At 34.2% G+C, this 21576-nt stretch overlaps 1 protein-coding gene across 1 annotated transcript in view; it reads right to left on the bottom strand.

The window, feature by feature from the left end:
* tmc4 (transmembrane channel-like 4) overlaps window positions 1-21576 on the bottom strand; it is a 40168-nt gene that overhangs the window by 12370 nt on the left and 6222 nt on the right. The window contains exons 4-10 of the mRNA XM_072913070.1: window positions 19025-19176; window positions 14626-14775; window positions 14428-14513; window positions 11701-11846; window positions 11484-11631; window positions 5345-5503; window positions 590-747 (exon numbers count right to left, since the gene is read on the bottom strand). Of these exons, the coding sequence (XP_072769171.1) occupies window positions 590-747; window positions 5345-5503; window positions 11484-11631; window positions 11701-11846; window positions 14428-14513; window positions 14626-14775; window positions 19025-19176 (999 nt within the window). The remainder of the gene's footprint in view (window positions 1-589; window positions 748-5344; window positions 5504-11483; window positions 11632-11700; window positions 11847-14427; window positions 14514-14625; window positions 14776-19024; window positions 19177-21576) is intronic.

Here is a 21576-nt window from a genome sequence, read left to right as displayed (position 1 = left end):
GAGGAAGAGGTGTTTGAACAGGAAGAGGTGTTTGAACAGGAGCAGGTGTTTGAAGAGGAACAGAAGAAGGTGTTTGAAGAGGAACAGGTGTTTGAACAGGAAGAGGTGTTTGACCAGGAATAAGTGTTTGAAGAGGAACAGGTGTTTGAACAGGAAGAGGTGTTTGAACAGGAATAAGTGTTTGAACAGGAACAGGTGCTTGAAGAGGAACAGGAACAGGTGTTTGAGCAGGAGCAGGTGTTTGAAGAGGAACAGGTGTTTGAAGAGAAACAGGAACTGGTGTTTGAAGAGGAACAGGTGTTTGAACAGGAAGAGGTGTTTGAACAGGAATAAGTGTTTGAACAGGAACAGGTGTTTGAACAGGAATAGGTGTTTGAACAGGAACAGGTGTTTGAACAGGAATAGGTGTTTGAACAGGAACAGGTGTTTGAACAGGAAGAGGTGTTTGAACAGGAAGAGGTGTTTGAATAGGAGCAGGTGTTTGAACAGGAATAAGTGTTTGAACAGGAAGAGGAAGAGTTGTTTGAAGAGGAAGAGGAAGAGGAAGATGGTTGGTAGATGTGGATCAGCAGGAAGTAGAAGTGTCCACCTCAACAAGGCCAGGATGACGGAGGTGCTAGCAGCATATCTCTCAGCCAGGGCCAGTTGATCGCAGGCCAAAGGAACCAGGAAGTTAGCAGCTGTGATCACCATGGAGGGCAAATACTCCACAATCACAGCCAACATGCCCTGGTCTCCACTTCTGCCCTGCACACACACACACACACACACACACACACACACACACACACACACACACACACACACACACACACACACACACACACACACACACACACACACACACACACACACACACACACACACACACACACACACACAAACCCCGTTTCCATATGAGTTGTGAAATTGTGTTAGATGTAAATATAAACGGAATACAATGATTTGCAAATCCTTTTCAAGCCATATTCAGTTGAATATGCTACAAAGACAACATATTTGATGTTCAAACTCATAAACACTTCTTTTTTTTTTGCAAATAATCATTAACTTTAGAATTTGATGGCAGCAACACGTGACAAAGAAGTTGGGAAAGGTGGCAATAAATACTGATAAAGTTGAGGAATGCTCATCAAACACTTATTTGGAACATCCCACAGGTGAGCAGGCTAATTGGGAACAGGTGGGTGCCATGATTGGGTATAAAAGTAGATTCCATGAAATGCTCAGTCATTCACAAACAAGGATGGGGCGAGGGTCACCACTTTGTCAACAAATGCATGAGCAAATTGTTGAACAGTTTAAGAACAACATTTCTCAAGCAGCTATTGCAAGGAATTTAGGGATTTCACCATCTACGGTCTGTAATATCATCAAAAGGTTCAGAGAATCTGGAGAAATCACTGCACGTAAGCAGCTAAGCCCGTGACCTTCCATCCCTCAGGCTGTACTGCATCAACAAGCCACATCAGTGTGTAAAGGATATCACCACATGGGCTCAGGAACACTTCAGAAAACCACTGTCAGTAACTACAGTTGGTCGCTACATCTGTAAGTGCAAGTTAAAACTCTACTATGCAAAGCCACAGCCATTTATCAACAACACCCAGAAACGCTTCGCTGGGCCTGAGCTCATCTAAGATGGACTGATATAAAGTGTAAAAGTGTTCTGTGGTCTGACGAGTCCACATTTCAAATTGTTTTTGGAAACTGTGGACGTCGTGTCCTCTGGACCAAAGAGGAAAAGAACCATCCGGATTGTTCTAGGGTCAAAGTGTAAAAGGCAGCATGTGTGATGGTATGGGGGTGTATTAGTGGCCAAGACATGGGTAACTTACACATCTGTGAAGGCACCATTAATGCTGAAAGGTACATACAGGTTTTGGAGCAACATATGTTGCCATCCAAGCAACGTTACCATGGACGCCCCTGCTTATTTCAGCAAGACAATGCCAAGCCACGTGTTACATCAACGTGGCTTCATAGTAAAAGAGTGCGGGTACTAGACTGGCCTGCCTGTAGTCCAGACCTGTCTCCCATTGAAAATGTGTGGCGCATTATGAAGCCTAAAATAGCACAACGGAGACCCCCGGACTGTTGAACAACTTAAGCTGTACATCAAGCAAGAATGGGAAATAATTCCACCTGAGAAGCTTCAAAAATGTGTCTCCTCAGTTCCCAAACCTTTACTGAGTGTTGTTAAAAGGAAAGGCCATGTAACACAGTGGTGAACATGCCCTTTCCCAACTACATTGTCACGTGTTGCAGCCATGAAATTCTAAGATAATTATTATTTGCAAAAAAATAAATAAAGTTTATGAGTTTGAACATCAAATATGTTGTCTTTGTAGCATATTCAACTGAATATGGCTTGAAAAGGATTTGCAAATCATTGTATTCCGTTTTTATTTACATCTAACACAATTTCCCAACTCATATGGAAACGGGGTTTGTACTTTATGCATTACTTCATGTGTGTGTCTACTACCCTACATGTTGTGTGTATTTGGGTACTTCCTGTGTGTGTGTGTAATTAATGTGTTTGTGTACTTTATGCATTACTTCATGTGTGTGTCTACTACTCTACATGTTGTGTGTATTTATGTGTGTGTTTGTGTACTTCCTGTGTGAGTGTGTAATTGATGTGTTTGTGTACTTTATGCAGTACTTCATGTGTGTGTCCACTACCCTACATGTTGTGTGTATTTGTGTGTGCGTTTGTGTACTTCATGTGGTTGTGAACATTGTGTTTACTTCACATGTGTGCACTTCAAGTGTTTGTGTACTTTATGTGTGTGTACTTCATGCCTGTGCAGATGTATCCATATTTAATGTGTGTACTTTATCTATATTAGTATGTAAGTGTACTTCATGAATATGTACTTAACGTGTGTACTTCATCCATATTAGTATGTAAGTGTACTTCATGAAAGTGTACATAATGTGTGTACTTCATATATATTAGTATGTAAGTGTAATTTCATGTGTGTGTACTTTCTTTGTGTACTTCATGCATGTATATGCATATGAATGTGTACTTCATGTTTGTACTTTGCCTGTATACAAGTATGTGTACTGTGTGTCTACTTCCTGAATATGCATATATATTTGTACTTTGTGTGTGTACTTTATGTATATGCCTAAGTATGTGCACTTTGTGTGAGTACTTTATGTATATGCATACATAAGTGTACTTCATGTGTGTGTACATTGTGTGAAGTCCATATTTGTACTTTGTGTGTGTATAAGTATGTTGTGCATGTACTTTATGCATAAGTATGTGTACTTTGTGTGTGTACTTCATGCCTGTGCAGATGTATGCATATTTAATGTGTGTATGTCATCTATATTAGTATGTAAGTGTACTTCATGAATGTGTACTTAATGTGTGTACTTCATCTATATTAGTATGTAAGTGTACTTCATGCATGTGTACTTAATCTATATTGATATGTAAGTGTACTTTATGAATATGTACTTAATATGTGTACTTCATCTATATTAGTATGTATGTGTACTTCATGAATGTGTACTTCATCTATATTAGTATGTAAGTGTACTTCATGAATATGTACTTTTTAATGTGTGTACTTAATCTATATTAGTATGTAAGTGTAACTTCATGTGTGTGTACTTTCAATGTGCACTTCATTTATATGCATATATATGTGTACTTCATGTATATTAGTATGGAAGTGTAATTTCATGTGTGCAAACTTTCTATGTGTACTTCATGCATGTATACTTTATGTATATGCATATGAATGTGTACGTCATGTTTGTACTTCACGTGTATACAAGGATGTGTACTTTATGTGTGTGTACTTTGTGTCTACTTCCTGGATATGCATATATATTTGTACTTTGTGTGTGTACTTTATGTATATGCGTAAGTATGTGTACTTTGTGTGAGTACTTTATGTATATTGATATATTGATATGTAAGTGTACTTCATGAATGTGTACTTAATGTGTGTACTTCATCTATATTGGTATGTAAGTGTACTTCATGAATATGTACTTAATCTATATTGATATGTAAGTGTACTTCATGAATATGTAATTAATGCGTGTACTTAATCTATATTAGTATGTAAGTGTACTTCATGACTGTGTACTTAATCTATATTGATATGTAAGTGTACTTCATGAATGTGTACTTCATCTATATTAGTGTGTAAGTGTACTTCATAAATATGTACTTAATGTGTGTACTTCATCTATATTGGTATATAAGTGAACTTCCTGAATGTGTACTTAATGTGTGTACTTCATGAATATGTACACAATGTGTGTACTTCATGTATATTAGTATGTAAGTGTAATTTCATGTGTGTGTACTTTCTATGTGTACTTCATGCATGCATACTTTATGTATATGCATATGAATGTGTACGTCATGTTTGTACTTCACGTGTATACAAGGATGTGTACTTTGTGTGTGTGTACTTTGTGTCTACTTCCTGGATATGCATATATATTTGTACTTTGTGTGTGTACTTTATGTATATGCGTAAGTATGTGTACTTTGTGTGAGTACTTTATGTATATTGATATATTGATATGTAAGTGTACTTCATGAATGTGTACTTAATGTGTGTACTTCATCTATATTGGTATGTAAGTGTACTTCATGAATATGTACTTAATCTATATTGATATGTAAGTGTACTTCATGAATATGTAATTAATGCGTGTACTTAATCTATATTAGTATGTAAGTGTACTTCATGACTGTGTACTTAATCTATATTGATATGTAAGTGTACTTCATGAATGTGTACTTCATCTATATTAGTGTGTAAGTGTACTTCATAAATATGTACTTAATGTGTGTACTTCATCTATATTGGTATATAAGTGAACTTCCTGAATGTGTACTTAATGTGTGTACTTCATGAATATGTACACAATGTTTGTACTTCACGTGTATACAAGTATGTGTACTTTGTGTGTGTGTACTTTGTGTCTACTTCCTGGATATGCATATATATTTGTACTTTGTGTGTGTACTTTATGTACATGAGTAAGTATGTGTACTTTGTGTGAGTACTTTATGTATATGCATACATAAGTGTACTTCATGTGTGTGTACTTTGTGTGCGTATAAGTACGTGGCGTGTGTACTTTAAGTATATGCATAAGTATGTGTACTTTTTGTGTGTGTACTTTATTTATGTGTATACATATGTTTACTTCATGTGTGTGTGTACTTTGTGTGAAGTTGAAGTTTGTACTTCATGTGTGTGTTTAAGTACTTTGAGTGTGTACTTTGTGTATATGCATAAATAAGTGTACTTCTTGTGTGTACTTGACATGTGTGTACAAGTACGTGAGGAAGTACCTGGCTAAAGACGGTGGTGACAAAGATGCCATAACAGGCGGCCATGATGAGCGCCATGGCAACAAGGCTCATTAATATGCGCAGAGAATACAAGAGACACTTCTGATTGGCTGTCAGAGATGCTACTCTCTTCTTCATCATTTCCTCCTCCAGGTCCACCTGAGAACACAAATACTCTACTTCAATACTCTGGTGCAGTACTACTTAGTTATACTAGTTATACAAAACCTACCTTGTTTTTAATGAATACGTAGGCCTACTACACTACTGTATTTAATGTTGTCATTATGGTGGTACTTAATGAATACTTAGGTCTACTACACTACTGTATTTAATGTTGTCATTATGGTGGTACTTAATGAATACTTAGGTCTACTACACTACTGTATTTAATGTTGTCATTATGGTGGTACTTAATGAATACTTAGGTCTACTACACTACTGTATTTAATGTTGTCATTATGGTGGTACTTAATGAATACTTATGTCTACTACACTACTGTATTTAATGTTGTCATTATGGTGGTACTTAATGAATACTTAGGTCTACTACACTACTGTATTTAATGTCATTATGGTGGTACTTAATGAATACTTAGGTCGACTACACTACTGTATGTAATGTTGTCATTATGGTGGTACTTAATGAATACTTAGGTCTACTACACTACTGTATTTAATGTTATCATTATGGTGGTACTTAATGAATACTTAGGTCTACTACACTACTGTATTTAATGTTGTCATCATGGTGGTACTTAATGAATACTTATGTCTACTACACTACTGTATTTAATGTTGTCATTATGGTGGTACTTAATGAATACTTAGGTCTACTACACTACTGCATTTAATGTCATTATGGTGGTACTTAATGAATACTTAGGTCTACTACACTACTGTATTTAATGTTGTCATTATGGTGGTACTTAATGAATACTTATGTCTACTACACTACTGTATTTAATGTTGTCATTATGGTGGTACTTAATGAATACTTAGGTCTACTACACTACTGTATTTAATGTCATTATGGTGGTACTTAATGAATACTTAGGTCGACTACACTACTGTATTTAATGTTGTCATTATGGTGGTACTTAATGAATACTTAGGTCTACTACACTACTGTATTTAATGTTGTCATTATGGTGGTACTTAATGAATACTTAGGTCTACTACACTACTGTATTTAATGTTGTCATTATGGTGGTACTTAATGAATACTTATGTCTACTACACTACTGTATTTAATGTTGTCATTATGGTGGTACTTAATGAATACTTAGGTCTACTACACTACTGTATTTAATGTTGTCATTATGGTGGTACTTAATGAATACTTATGTCTACTACACTACTGTATTTAATGTTGTCATTATGGTGGTACTTAATGAATACTTAGGTCTACTACACTACTGTATTTAATGTCATTATGGTGGTACTTAATGAATACTTAGGTCGACTACACTACTGTATGTAATGTTGTCATTATGGTGGTACTTAATGAATACTTAGGTCTACTACACTACTGTATTTAATGTTATCATTATGGTGGTACTTAATGAATACTTAGGTCTACTACACTACTGTATTTAATGTTGTCATTATGGTGGTACTTAATGAATACTTAGGTCTACTACACTACTGTATTTAATGTTGTCATTATGGTGGTACTTAATGAATACTTATGTCTACTACACTACTGTATTTAATGTTGTCATTATGGTGGTACTTAATGAATACTTAGGTCTACTACACTACTGCATTTAATGTCATTATGGTGGTACTTAATGAATACTTAGGTCTACTACACTACTGTATTTAATGTTGTCATTATGGTGGTACTTAATGAATACTTATGTCTACTACACTACTGTATTTAATGTTGTCATTATGGTGGTACTTAATGAATACTTAGGTCTACTACACTACTGTATTTAATGTCATTATGGTGGTACTTAATGAATACTTAGGTCGACTACACTACTGTATGTAATGTTGTCATTAAGGTGGTACTTAATGAATACTTAGGTCTACTACACTACTGTATTTAATGTTATCATTATGGTGGTACTTAATGAATACTTAGGTCTACTACACTACTGTATTTAATGTTGTCATTATGGTGGTACTTAATGAATACTTAGGTCTACTACACTACTGTATTTAATGTTGTCATTATGGTGGTACTTAATGAATACTTATGTCTACTACACTACTGTATTTAATGTTGTCATTATGGTGGTACTTAATGAATACTTAGGTCTACTACACTACTGCATTTAATGTCATTATGGTGGTACTTAATGAATACTTAGGTCTACTACACTACTGTATTTAATGTTGTCATTATGGTGGTACTTAATGAATACTTATGTCTACTACACTACTGTATTTAATGTTGTCATTATGGTGGTACTTAATGAATACTTAGGTCTACTACACTACTGTATTTAATGTCATTATGGTGGTACTTAATGAATACTTAGGTCGACTACACTACTGTATGTAATGTTGTCATTAAGGTGGTACTTAATGAATACTTAGGTCTACTACACTACTGTATTTAATGTTATCATTATGGTGGTACTTAATGAATACTTAGGTCTACTACACTACTGTATTTAATGTTGTCATTATGGTGGTACTTAATGAATACTTAGGTCTACTACACTACTGTATTTAATGTTGTCATTATGGTGGTACTTAATGAATACTTATGTCTACTACACTACTGTATTTAATGTTGTCATTATGGTGGTACTTAATGAATACTTAGGTCTACTACACTACTGCATTTAATGTCATTATGGTGGTACTTAATGAATACTTAGGTCTACTACACTACTGTATTTAATGTATGCATATTTAATGTGTGTACTTCATCTATATTAGTATGTAAGTGTACTTCATGAATGTGTACTTAATGCGTGTACTTCATCTATATTAGTATATAAGTGTACTTCATGAATGTGTACTTAATGCGTGTACTTCATCTATATTAGTATGTAAGTTACTTCATGAATGTGTACTTAATCTATATTGATATGTAAGTGTACTTTATGAATGTGTACTTAATAAGTGTACTTCATCTATATTAGTATGTAAGTGCACTACATGAATGTGTACTTAATCTATATTGATATGTAAGTGTACTTCATGAATGTGTACTTAATCTATATTAGTATGTAAGTGTAACTTCATGTGTGTGTACTTTCAATGTGCACTTCATTTATATGCATATATATGTGTACTTCATGTATATTAGTATGGAAGTGTAATTTCATGTGTGTGTACTTTCTATGTGTACTTCATGTATATATACTTTATGTATATGCATATGAATGTGTACTTCATGTTTGTACTTCACGTGTATACAACGATGTGTACTTTGTGTGTGTGTACTTCTTGTCTACTTCCTGAATATGCATATATATTTGTACTTCGTGTGTGTACTTTATGTATATGCCTAAGTATGTGCACTTTGTGTGAGTACTACCTAAAAACAGAAATACTTCAATACTCTGATGCAGTACTACTTAGTTATACTACCTGAGAACATAAATACTTCAATACTCTGATGCAGTACTACTTAGTTATACTACCTGAGAACATAAATACTTCAATACTCTGGTGCAGTACTACTTAGTTGTACTACCTGAGAACATAAATACTTCAATACGCTGGTGCAGTACTACTTACTTATACTACCTGAGAACATAAATACTTCAATACTCTGGTGCAGTACTACTTAGTTATACTACCTGAGAACAGAAATACTTCAATACGCTGGTGCAGTACTACTTAGTTATACTACCTGAGAACATAAATACTTCAATACTCTGGTGCAGTACTACTTAGTTATACTACCTGAGAACATAAATACTTCAATACTCTGATGCAGTACTACTTATACTACTTGAGAACAGAAATACTTCAATACTCTGATGCAGTACTACTTAGTTATACTACCTGAGAACAGAAATACTTCAATACTCTGATGCAGTACTACTTACTTATACTACCTGAGAACATAAATACTTCAATACTCTGGTGCAGTACTACTTACTTATACTACCTGAGAACACAAATACTTCAATACTCTGATGCAGTACTACTTACTTATACTACATGAGAACATAAATACTTCAATACTCTGGTGCAATACTACTTAGTTATACTACCTGAGAACAGAAATACTTCAATACTCTGATGCAGTACTACTTACTTATACTACCTGAGAACATAAATACTTCAATACTCTGGTGCAGTACTACTTAGTTATACTACCTGAGAACAGAAATACTTCAATACTCTGATGCAGTACTACTTACTTATACTACCTGAGAACATAAATACTTCAATACTCTGGTGCAGTACTACTTAGTTATACTACCTGAGAACAGAAATACTTCAATACGCTGGTGCAGTACTACTTAGTTATATTACCTGAGAACATAAATACTTCAATACTCTGGTGCAGTACTACTTAGTTATACTACCTGAGAACATAAATACTTCAATACTCTGATACAGTACTACTTAGTTATACTACTTGAGAACAGAAATACTTCAATACTCTGGTGCAGTACTACTTACTTATACTACCTGAGAACACAAATACTTCAATACTCTGATGCAGTACTACTTACTTATACTACCTGAGAACATAAATACTTCAATACTCTGGTGCAGTACTACTTAGTTATACTACCTGAGAACAGAAATACTTCAATACTCTGATGCAGTACTACTTACTTATACTACCTGAGAACATAAATACTTCAATACTCTGGTGCAGTACTACTTAGTTATACTACCTGAGAACAGAAATACTTCAATACTCTGGTGCAGTACTACTTAGTTATACTACCTGAGAACAGAAATACTTCAATATTCTGCTACAGTACTACTTAGTTATACTACCTGAGAACAGAAATACTTCAATACTCTGGTGCAGTACTACTTAGTTATACTACCTGAGAACAGAAATACTTCAATACTCTGATGCAGTACTACTTAGTTATACTACCTGAGAACAGATATACTTCAATACTCTGATGCAGTACTACTTAGTTATACTACCTGAGAACAGATATACTTCAATACTCTGATGCAGTACTACTTAGTTATACTACCTGAGAACATAAATACTTCAATACTCTGGTGCAGTACTACTTAGTTATACTACCTAAGAACATAAATACTTCAATATTCTGCTACAGTACTACTTAGTTATGCTACCTGAGAGTAGAAATACTTCAATATTCTGCTACAGTACTACTTACTACCTGAGAGCATAAATACTTGAAGAATATTCTGGTACACGAGTACTTGGTTATACTACCAAAGATGAATAATAATACGTTCATGTACTGGTCATAAATGCACTAGAGTACTGCAACGCCTCCTGAGGGCTCCATCTAGTGGTACTCCAGAGAATCACTTCATTAAATATTCAAACACAGTGTTACTGTTCAAACTGTGTGTAATATTACTGTGGATAGAAATATTAAATACACAGCCATCCATTTTTCTACCGCTTGTCCCTCTCAGGGTTAAACAAAACCTATCTTGTTTTTAATGAATACGTAGGCCTACTACACTACTGTATTTAATGTTGTCATTATGGTGGTACTTAACGAATACTTAGGTCTACTACACTACTGTATTTAATGTTGTCATTATGGTGGTACTTAATGAATACTTAGGTCTACTACACTACTGTATTTAATGTTGTCATTATGGTGGTACTTAATGAATACTTAGGTCTACTACACAACTGTACTTAATGTTGTCATTATGGTGGTACTTAATGAATACTTAGGTCTACTACACTACTGTATTTAATGTTGTCATTATGGTGGTACTTAATGAATACTTAGGTCTACTACACTACTGTATTTAATGGTCACAATAATTCATGAAATTAACTAATGATGCAGTATGTTGAATGATGCGGACACGTTTGTTACTGGATACTTCCTAGTTTGCCTCGGAGACCATGTTTACACTATGTCAGGTTGTTTGCACACATAGTATCCATGACAACAGTGGTTCTGTTGCGCAGCGCCCTGGCTTCTATCGACCACGTTGTCATGGCGACCACGTTAACAACCCTGTTGCGAGAGCGCACCTGCAGTCTGTAGTGGATGTTCTTCTGCTTCAGCTTGGTGGCGCGGTCTCCCAGGCAACCGTAGTCCCAGCCCGTGAACACCACCATGCTGTAGTCGCCCGCGGCGTTTCCTCCCGTTGCCACGGCGACACGGGCGGCCGTGCCCGTCCTGCAGGAGACGGGGAGAGAGGCGCTGGGAGGCGAGCGGCGGAACGGACGCGCGGCGAGTGCCACCTACCGAGCGATGATGCAGACGAGACAAAAGGCGAAGTAGAAGACGGCCGTGAGGATGAAGGCCAGAGGAACGTTGTAGGAGAACTCGCCGTCCCCCGCCATGGCGTTGCCATAGTAACCGTAGAAGACGTAGGAATACTCCACGAAGCCCTGAAACACAGAAACCCACACTTTGTACTCAAATGCTGCGGAAAATGTAATAAACAAATGACAAAATATATACTAATAAATGCTTGGAGGAAAATACTATTGTTGTCCCCACATCTGCGGTCCCCTCCAAGGTTTCTCATTGTCCCATTGGGTTGAGTTTTTCCTTGCCCTGATGTGGGATCTGAGCACGAGGATGTCGTTGTGGCTTGTGCAGCCCTTTGAGACACTCGTGATTTAGGACTATATAAGTAAACATTGATTGATTGAATGATTGATAATGTCACACAGATTTTAAATTCAACATCTTTAGAAATAAATTAAGTTTAACTTAACATTTTTGCCATCAAAATAGACATTTACTTCGTGTGTATGTATGTGTGTATATATATATATATATATATATATATATACATATAAATGTTTGTATATAAATACATATTTACATGTATATGGTATGTATGTATGTATATATATATTTATATATACACACAATTTATATATATATATATACACACACATATATATGTATGTATGTATATATTTTTATATATATACATACACACAATTTATATATATTTATACACACACATACGTATATGTATGTATATATATACACATATATATGTATGTATATACATATATATGTATGTATATATATATATATATATATATATTTATATATACATATATATATTTATATATATATATACACATACACACATGTATGTATGTATGTATGTATATATATATTTATATATACATGTACCGGTATATATACATTTATACATACATATATAATATATACACACACAAATATATATACCTATATATGTGTGTATATATATACATGTATGTATATATACACACATGTATGTATGTACGGTATATACTGTATATATACACATGTATGTATGTATATATATATATATATATATATATATATATATATATATATATATATATATATATATATATATAATGATAAATGATAAATGGGTTGTACTTCTATAGCGCTTTTCTACCTTCAAGGTACTCAAAGCGCTTTGACACTACTTCCACATTTACCCATTCACACACACATTCACACACTGATGGAGGGAGCTGCCATGCAAGGCGCTAACCAGCACCCATCAGGAGCAAGGGTGAAGTGTCTTGCTCAGGACACAACGGACATGACGAGGTTGGTACTAGGTGGGGATTGAACCAGGGACCCTCGGGTCGCGCACGGCCATTCTTCCATTGCGCCACGCCGTATATATATATATATATATATCAGTGACGTGCAGTCACTAAAAAAATGTAAAAAGAAAAAATAATTAATTCAATTGTTATATGTATCCAGTGATTATACTATAAAGTTATTTTCCATTTAACTTCACCAGTTTTAGATTAATTTTATTCAAAATCGCTGAATTTTCACATTTGCCATTCAAATACTGAGAAGAGACGGTGCGGTGATCAGCAGTTGAGGCACGTCACTCAGTGCCTCAACATGGATTGCGCAATGACTGGGCTAACTGCTGGTCTGCTGTGCAGTGAGACCGTATTGCTATATGAATTATATTATACATTTCCATAGTTTAGTTAGCTGAGGTATATAATGTACAGTGTATTTTGTCAACAACTGTATGTGTGTAACGTATTTCTTGTGCTGAGCAATCATAAAACGGCTGCGAAGTCGCACTGGCTGAGGCTCGCAGTAATCCCGCCTCATGGTGGTAGAGGGCGTTCGTGATCCCAGGGATCATTTTTGCAGCTACTCGGCTGCAGAAGAAGTGACAACAAGCAGCAACAGTTAGCAGCGATCGTTTATTTTTTCCTCTCGCCTGGACTTTTAACATGGAGGATTACATATCTAAAATAAAACAGTTTTCTAAACTGGACTTTCAATGGAAGCAGGAGGTAATAATTAAAGGAAGATCTCCATCGAGACAGAGAGACTTTTAAAACTGAAGAAAGATAAGGAAGACTTCTATAAAGAAGTTATCCATTCTTTTGTTCAGAAGGAGCTGCGCATGGACTTCATTTATAAGTAAAGGTAAGACCATAATAACGTTTTTTTTATTAAATGTGCTTTTTTGTGTGCTACAGTTTGTATGTGTAAAGTTAAAGTTAAGTTAAAGTACCAATGATTGTCACACACACACTAGGTGTGGTGAAATGTGTCCTCTGCATTTGACCCATCCCCTTGATCACCCCCTGGGAGGTGAGGGGAGCAGTGGGCAGGGAATTATTTTTGGTGATTTAACCCCCAATTCCAAGCCTTGATGCTGAGTGCCAAGCAGGGAAGAATGCTGGTATGAGCTTTTAAACATAACCCGTTAACTGCTGCCAATCAAATGGTGAATAAGATACTCTTTAGGGTTCATATGTTTGTAAATCTGACTGTGATGAAGTCAGTGCCTCACCAGCCATCAACCTCACCGCACCTCACTGATATATATATATATATATATATATATATATATATATATATATATATATATATATATATATATATATATATATATATATATATATATATGTATGTGTATATATATATATGTATGTATGTATGTTTTGTTATGAAGGAAGTTCTCACCGTTCCTGAAAGTAGATCCAGTAAGTAGTTATAAAAGAGCACCAAGCCTTGAGGTCTGGGATCATATTTCAAACATTCCTCAGGACCTGCAAAACATAACCACTAAGCAGAGAGGAGTGGTGGTGGTGGGGGAGGGGGGGGGGGGGTGTCTTGTGTACTTAACGCAGTACATGTACTGCGAGCGAGTGCAAATACTACCAGTGTGGTTTGCAGGGCTGCTGCCTTGGGACCTGAAGACTATGCTGGGGCCGAGGACGAAGGCAGCGATCAGCAGACAGGACAGGAAGTTAAGCACCACCAGGAAGCGTAGGAGCAGGAAGTAGGACTGGACTCCGCCCCCAAAGTTACCTGGGAATAACACATACTGTACACATACTGTATATACCTGACGAGTATTCATGTAAGCTAATTCCTTTAAAGGCCTACTGAAAGCCACTACTAGCGACCAGGCAGTCTGATAGTTTATATATCAATGATGAAATCTTAACATTGCAACACATGCCAATACGGCCGGGTTAGCTTACTAAAGTGCAATTTTTAATATCACGCGGAATATCCTGCTGAAAACGTCTCGGTGTGATGACGTCAGCTTGTGACGTCGCGGATTGTAGAGGACATTTTGGGACAGCATGGTGGCCAGCTATTAAGTCGTCTGTTTTCATCGCAAAATTCCACAGTATTGTGGACATCTGTGTTGGTGAATCTTTTGCAATTTGTTCAATGAACAATGGAGACAGCAAAGAAGAAAGTTGTAGGTGGGAAGCGGTGTATTGCGGCCGGCTGCAGCAACACATACACAGCCGGTGTTTCATTGTTTACATTCCCGGAAGATGACAGTCAAGCTTTACCATTGGCCTGTGGAGAAGTGAGACAACAGAGACTCTTACCAGGAGGACTTTGAGTTGGATACACAGACACGGTACCGTGAGTACGCTTCCAAACATTTGATCGCTTGCCCGTACGTGCGTGCCGCTATGTGCATGTCACGTAGGTAACTTAGGGGACTTTGGGGAAATATATGTGCTGTATGAACTTTGGGGAGGTGAACGGTACTTTGGGCTGTGGGATTGAGTGTGTTGTGCAGGTGTTTGAGTTGTATTGGCGGGTTATATGGACGGGAGGGGGGAGGTGTTTGTTATGCGGGATTAATTTGTGGCATATTAAATATAAGCCTGGTTGTGTTGTGGCTAATAGAGTATTTGTGTTTATTTACTGTTTTAGTCATTCCCAGCTGAATATCAGGTCCCACTTGCCTCTCACAGCATCTTCCCTATCTGAATGGCTCCCACTGCCCTCTAGTCCTTCACTCTCACTTTCCTCATCCACCAATCTTTCATCCTCGCTCAAATTAATGGGGAAATCGTCGCTTTCTCGGTCCGAATCGCTCTCGCTGCTGGTGGCCATGATTGTAAACAATGAGCTCCACAACCTGTGATGTCACGCTACTCGTCTGCTACTTCCGCTACAGGCAAGGCTTTTTTATCAGCCACCAAAAGTTGCAAACTTTATCGTCGATGTTCTCTACTAAATCCTTTCAGCAAAAATATGGCAATATCGTGAAATGATCAAGTATGACACATAGAATGGACCTGCTATCCCCGTTTAAATAAGAACATCACATTTCAGTAGGCCTTTAAAGGCACATTCTGGAAACACTATTCCAAACAAATGAAAATAAAAAGTGGAATAAAAGTTGCATGTTAATATCACAAAATTTAAACATAGTTATAACTCATCATCCACGGACACACACCTTGAAAGGAAAATAAAACAAAAACATTTTTTTGACACTTTTATGAGTGGGACCCTTTTGGATCCCTGAGACCTTTAGTGTCATTTTTTTTTAACTGTCATTGTTCAGAAAATAATAATGCATTAAAATCAATGTTATGAATTATTGACCTACTTTAAGTGAAAATTACATCACATCAAATATTACACTTTGAACTTTGAATTTTTTGGGGGTAAAATATGACATATTTTGTGTTTTTGCCTTAATAAAATTGGTTTTCTTTGACAAAAATGGCATAAAATATCTAAATGTTTTTACTTTGTGTCAACAGATAGATCTCAAGGTGATCTATAGATATTTTACAGTTGAAAGTAAAAATAAATTAATATATGACTTATTTTTTGACACCTTTTATGAGTGGGACTCATAGTGTCATTTTTTTTCTAACTGTCATTGTTCAGAAAAATAATAATGCATTAAAATCAATGTTGTTATGAATTATTGACATATTTAAGGCGCCACTTACTTCACAACAAATATTACACTTTGAACATTTTTGGGGGGAAATATGACATATTTTGTGATTTTGCCATAAAAAACTGGGTTTTCCTTGACAAAAAATGCCATAAAACATTTTAAAAATGAACTTTGTGTGAACATCTCAAGTTGATCTATAGATATGTTAACCATGAAAAAAAACAACAAGAAAAAAAAAGACTAATATATGACTTATTTTGACACTTTTATGAGTGGGACCCTTTTGGATCCCTGAGACCTGTAGTGTAATTTTTTTTGTTTTTTACTGTCATTGTTCAGAAAATAATAATGCATTAAAATCAATGTTGTTAGGAATTATTGACATATTTAAGGTGCCACTTACTTCACAACAAATATTACACTTTGAACATTTTTGGGAGGTAAAATATGACATATTTTGTGATTTTGCCATAAAAAACTGGGGTTTCCTTGACATAAAAGGCATCAAACATGAAAAATAATTCAAACTTTATGTCAATAGATATATCTGAAGTTGATCTATAGATATTTTGGTGATGAAAGTAAAAAAATACATTTAAAAAAATAAATAAAAAAGACTTGTTTTTAACTATTTAATGACTGAGACCATTCTGGGTCCCCGGGACTTTTATTCTGAATTTTTTTTTTTTTTTAAACGGCCATTGTTCAAAAAATAATAGTGGATCAAAATCAATGTTAAGAATTATTGACCTACTTTAAGTGACAATTACTTCACATCAAATATTACACTTTGAACATTTTTACATTATTTTGTGATTTTGCCTTAATAAAATGGGTTTTCTTATGACAAAAATGGCATAAAATATCTAAATGTTTTTACTTTGCATCAACTGATAGATCTCAAGGTGATCTATAGATATTTTACAGTTGAAAGTAAAAATAAATTAATATATGACTTATTTTTTGACACCTTTTAAGAGTGGGACTCTTTTGGATCCCCGAGACCTTTAGTGTCATTTTTTTTCTAACTGTCATTGTTCAGAAAAATAATAATGCATTAAAATCAATGTTGTTATGAATTATTGACATATTTAAGGCGCCACTTACTTCACAACAAATATTACACTTTGAACATTTTTGGGGGGAAATATGACATATTTTGTGATTTTGCCATAAAAAAACTGGGTTTTCCTTGACAAAAAATGCCATCAAACATTTTAAAAATGAACTTTGTGTGAACATCTCAAGTTGATCTATAGATATGTTAACCATGAAAAAAACCAACAAGAAAAAAACAACTAATATATGACTTATTTTGACACTTCTATGAGTGGGACCCTTTTGGATCCCTGAGACCTTTCATGTCATTTTTTTTGTTTTTTACTGTCATTGTTCAGAAAATAATAATGCATTAAAATCAATATTGTTATGAATTATTGACATAATTAAGGTGCCACTTACTTCACAACACATATAACACTTTGAAAAATTTTGGGGGGTAAAATATGACATATTTTGTGATTTTGCCATAAAAAACTGGGTTTTCCTTGACAAAAAAGGCATCAAACATGAAAAATAATTCAAACTTTATGTCAATAGATATATCTGAAGTTGATCTATAGATATTTTGGTGATGAAAGTAAAAAAATACATTTAAGAAAATAAATAAGAAAGACTTGTTTTTAACTATTTAATGACTGAGACCATTCTGGGTCCCTGGGACTTTTATTCTGAATTTTAATTTTTTTTAAACGGCCTTTGTTCAAAAAATAATTGTGGATCAAAATCAATGTTGTTATGAATTATTGACATATTTAAGGCGCCACTTACTTCACATCAAATACTACACTTTGAACATTTTTTGGGGGGTAACATATGACATATTTTGTGATTTTGCCATAAAAACTGGGTTTTCCTTGACAAAAAGGACATCAAATATAAAAATAATTAAATATAAATAAAAAAATAAATAATTTTTACAATTTTTTTCTTTTTAAACGGCCATTGTTCAAAAAATAATAGTGGTTTAAAATGAATGTTATGAATTATTGACCTACTTTAAGTGACAATTACTTCACATCAAATATTACACTTTGATCATTTTTACATTATTTTGTGTTTTTGCCTTAATAAAATGGGTTTTCTTATGACAAAAATGGCATAAAATATCTAAATGTTTTTACTTTGTGTCAACAGATAGATCTCAAGGTGATCTATAGATATTTTATAGTTGAAAGTAAAAATAAATTAATATATGACTTATTTTTTGACACCTTTTATGAGTGGGACTCTTTTGGATCCCCGAGACCTTTAGTGTCATTTTTATATATATATATATATATATATATATATATATATATATATATATATCTTAGTTTGTTGTCGCACCTCCGATTTGTTGCAAAGACTTCTTCCACAGCACCAAGCAGCTCAGCAACTCTTTGCCATTTTTCTTTACTTTGGTCAGAGATTTCTGCTTCTTTTGTCTCCAGGACGACATCCTGCTGCTGACCACAGGAACCTGCCTCTGATGCACCTTGCTGCACACAACATGGACTTTGTTAGTTTTTGCAAATATTAGCTCATTTGGAATTTGATGGCTGCAACATGTTTCAGAAAAGCTGGCACAAGTGGCAAAAAAGAGTGATAAAGTTGAGGAATGCTCATCAAAGACTTATTTGGAACATCCCACAGGTGAACAGGCTAATTGGGAACAGGTGGGTGCCATGATTGGGTATAAAAGCAGCTTCCATGAAATGCTCAGTCGTTCACAAACAAGGACGGGGCGAGGGTCACCACTTTGTCAACAAATGCCTGAGCAAATTGTTTAAGAACTACATTTCTTAAGCAGCCATTGCAAGGAATTTAGGGATTTCACCATCTACGCTCCGTAATATCATCAAAAGGTTCAGAGAATCTGGAGAAATCACTGCACGTAAGCCATGATATTACACACCTTGGATCCCTCAGGCGGTACTGCATCAAAAAGTGACATCAGTAAGTAAAGGATATCACCACATGGGATCAGGAACACTTCAGAAAACCACTGTCAGTAACTACAGTTGTCGCTACATCTGTAAGTGCAAGTTAAAACTCTACTATGCAAAGCCACAGCCATTTATCAACAACACCCAGAAACGCTTCGCTGGGCCTGAGCTCATCTAAGATGGACTGATACAAAGTGGAAATGTGTTCTGCGGTCTGACGAGTCCACATTTCAAATTGTTTTTGGAAACTGTGGACGTCGTGTTCTCCGGACCAAAGAGGAAAAGAACTATCCGGACTGTTCCAGGGTGAAAGTGTAAAAGGCAGCATGTGTGATGGTATGGGGGTGTATTAGTGGCCAAGACATGGGTAACTTACACATCTGTGAAGGCACCATTAATGCTGAAAGGTACATACAGGTTTTGGAGCAACATATGTTGTTATCATGGACGCCCCTGCTTATTTCAGCAAGACAATGCCAAGCCACATTCTGCACATGTTGCAAAAAAATAAGAAAGTTTCTCAGTGTGAACATGAAATATCTTGTCTTTGCAGTCTATTCATTTGAATATAAGTTGAATAGAATTTGTTGTATTCTCTTTTTATTTACCATTTACACAACGTGACAACTTCACTGCTTTTGGGGTTTGTATATTAAAGGTGCTGATTTGTCACCTTTAATGGAAGACTCGTTTTTAAATGTTTTTATCTATTTTCCCTTTTCTTCAGTTCTTTTAGCAAACATTTTAATTCAATTATTAAACATTAAATTAGTTTCATTTCATATTCAAATAAACATTCACTACTAATTATTACAGAAATAGTTTGAATAAAAACTGTCAGAAAGTCATTCATGTAGTTTTAAAATAATTTTATTTGTAATATAGCATTTATTTCCCAATATGTAATCATATTAAATTCTTAAAAGAAAGATATTTGATCAATTTAAAAATAATATTTGAATAAGAAATACTTTTGTCAATATAGATATATCAACAAAATATATATGTATATTTCATTTGTATAAAAACCAATAAAAAATGTAAAAATATACATTTTTAGATACAAAAATAATTGTACATTCAGATTTAAAAAATCATATTTAATGATTAAAATATTAATTTTTAATAAAAAATACTTTTGTTGACATACAATAAATTAGCATTAACATAAGCATTTTGGCTGTCTTTGAAATAGATATTTATTAATAAAACAAATGATTACAGAATAAATTGATTAAACAGTCTGAAAGTCATCAATTAATGATTGAAGTTTTCTATAATCAATAATATTATATCCTTAAAATATCATATTTAATGATTTTTTTTGGCAAATATTTGAAATATGAAAATATACGTTTGTTGATGTACAGTATATATATGTATATATATAATAAATCTATATGTATATTTGTATTAAAGAAATCATATTTAATCATTTAAAAATATGTATTCTTAAATATAAAAATACTTTTGTTGATACATATTAAATAAAAAAGGTTTAAAAAAAAATTATATATATATATATATGTTCATATAAACATTTGTAATAATTATTGTTCATATCAAAATAACTGGTGATATATTTTTAATTTCTACTTTAGTAAATAATGTAAAATTATTTAGAAAATATATTTTTACATGTAAAAATGCCTTTGTTGAAATATATTATATTCATATTTGTGAAATGTTGTTCTTCTGTAAATGTTGCAGGACCAAATAAAAAACTAAGCAAAAATCCGTCAATACTGATCAGCACATTCCTCATTCTAAAAATAATCATAATAATGATAGTAATATTAATAATAATGATCATTTTTACAATATTACAATAATAATGATAATGATACTAATTATAATACATCATGATAGTAAAATAATAATAATGGTAATAAACATAATAATAACAATAGTAATATTAATAATAATGTTAATAATAATGATAATTATTATAAT

The sequence above is a fragment of the Nerophis lumbriciformis genome, linkage group LG04 (genome assembly GCF_033978685.3).
Source record: "Nerophis lumbriciformis linkage group LG04, RoL_Nlum_v2.1, whole genome shotgun sequence".
In the NCBI taxonomy this organism is placed as follows: Eukaryota; Metazoa; Chordata; class Actinopteri; order Syngnathiformes; family Syngnathidae; genus Nerophis; species Nerophis lumbriciformis.
The sequence above is the reverse complement of the archived record's forward strand: the minus strand, read 5'-3'. Positions and strand labels throughout refer to the sequence as shown.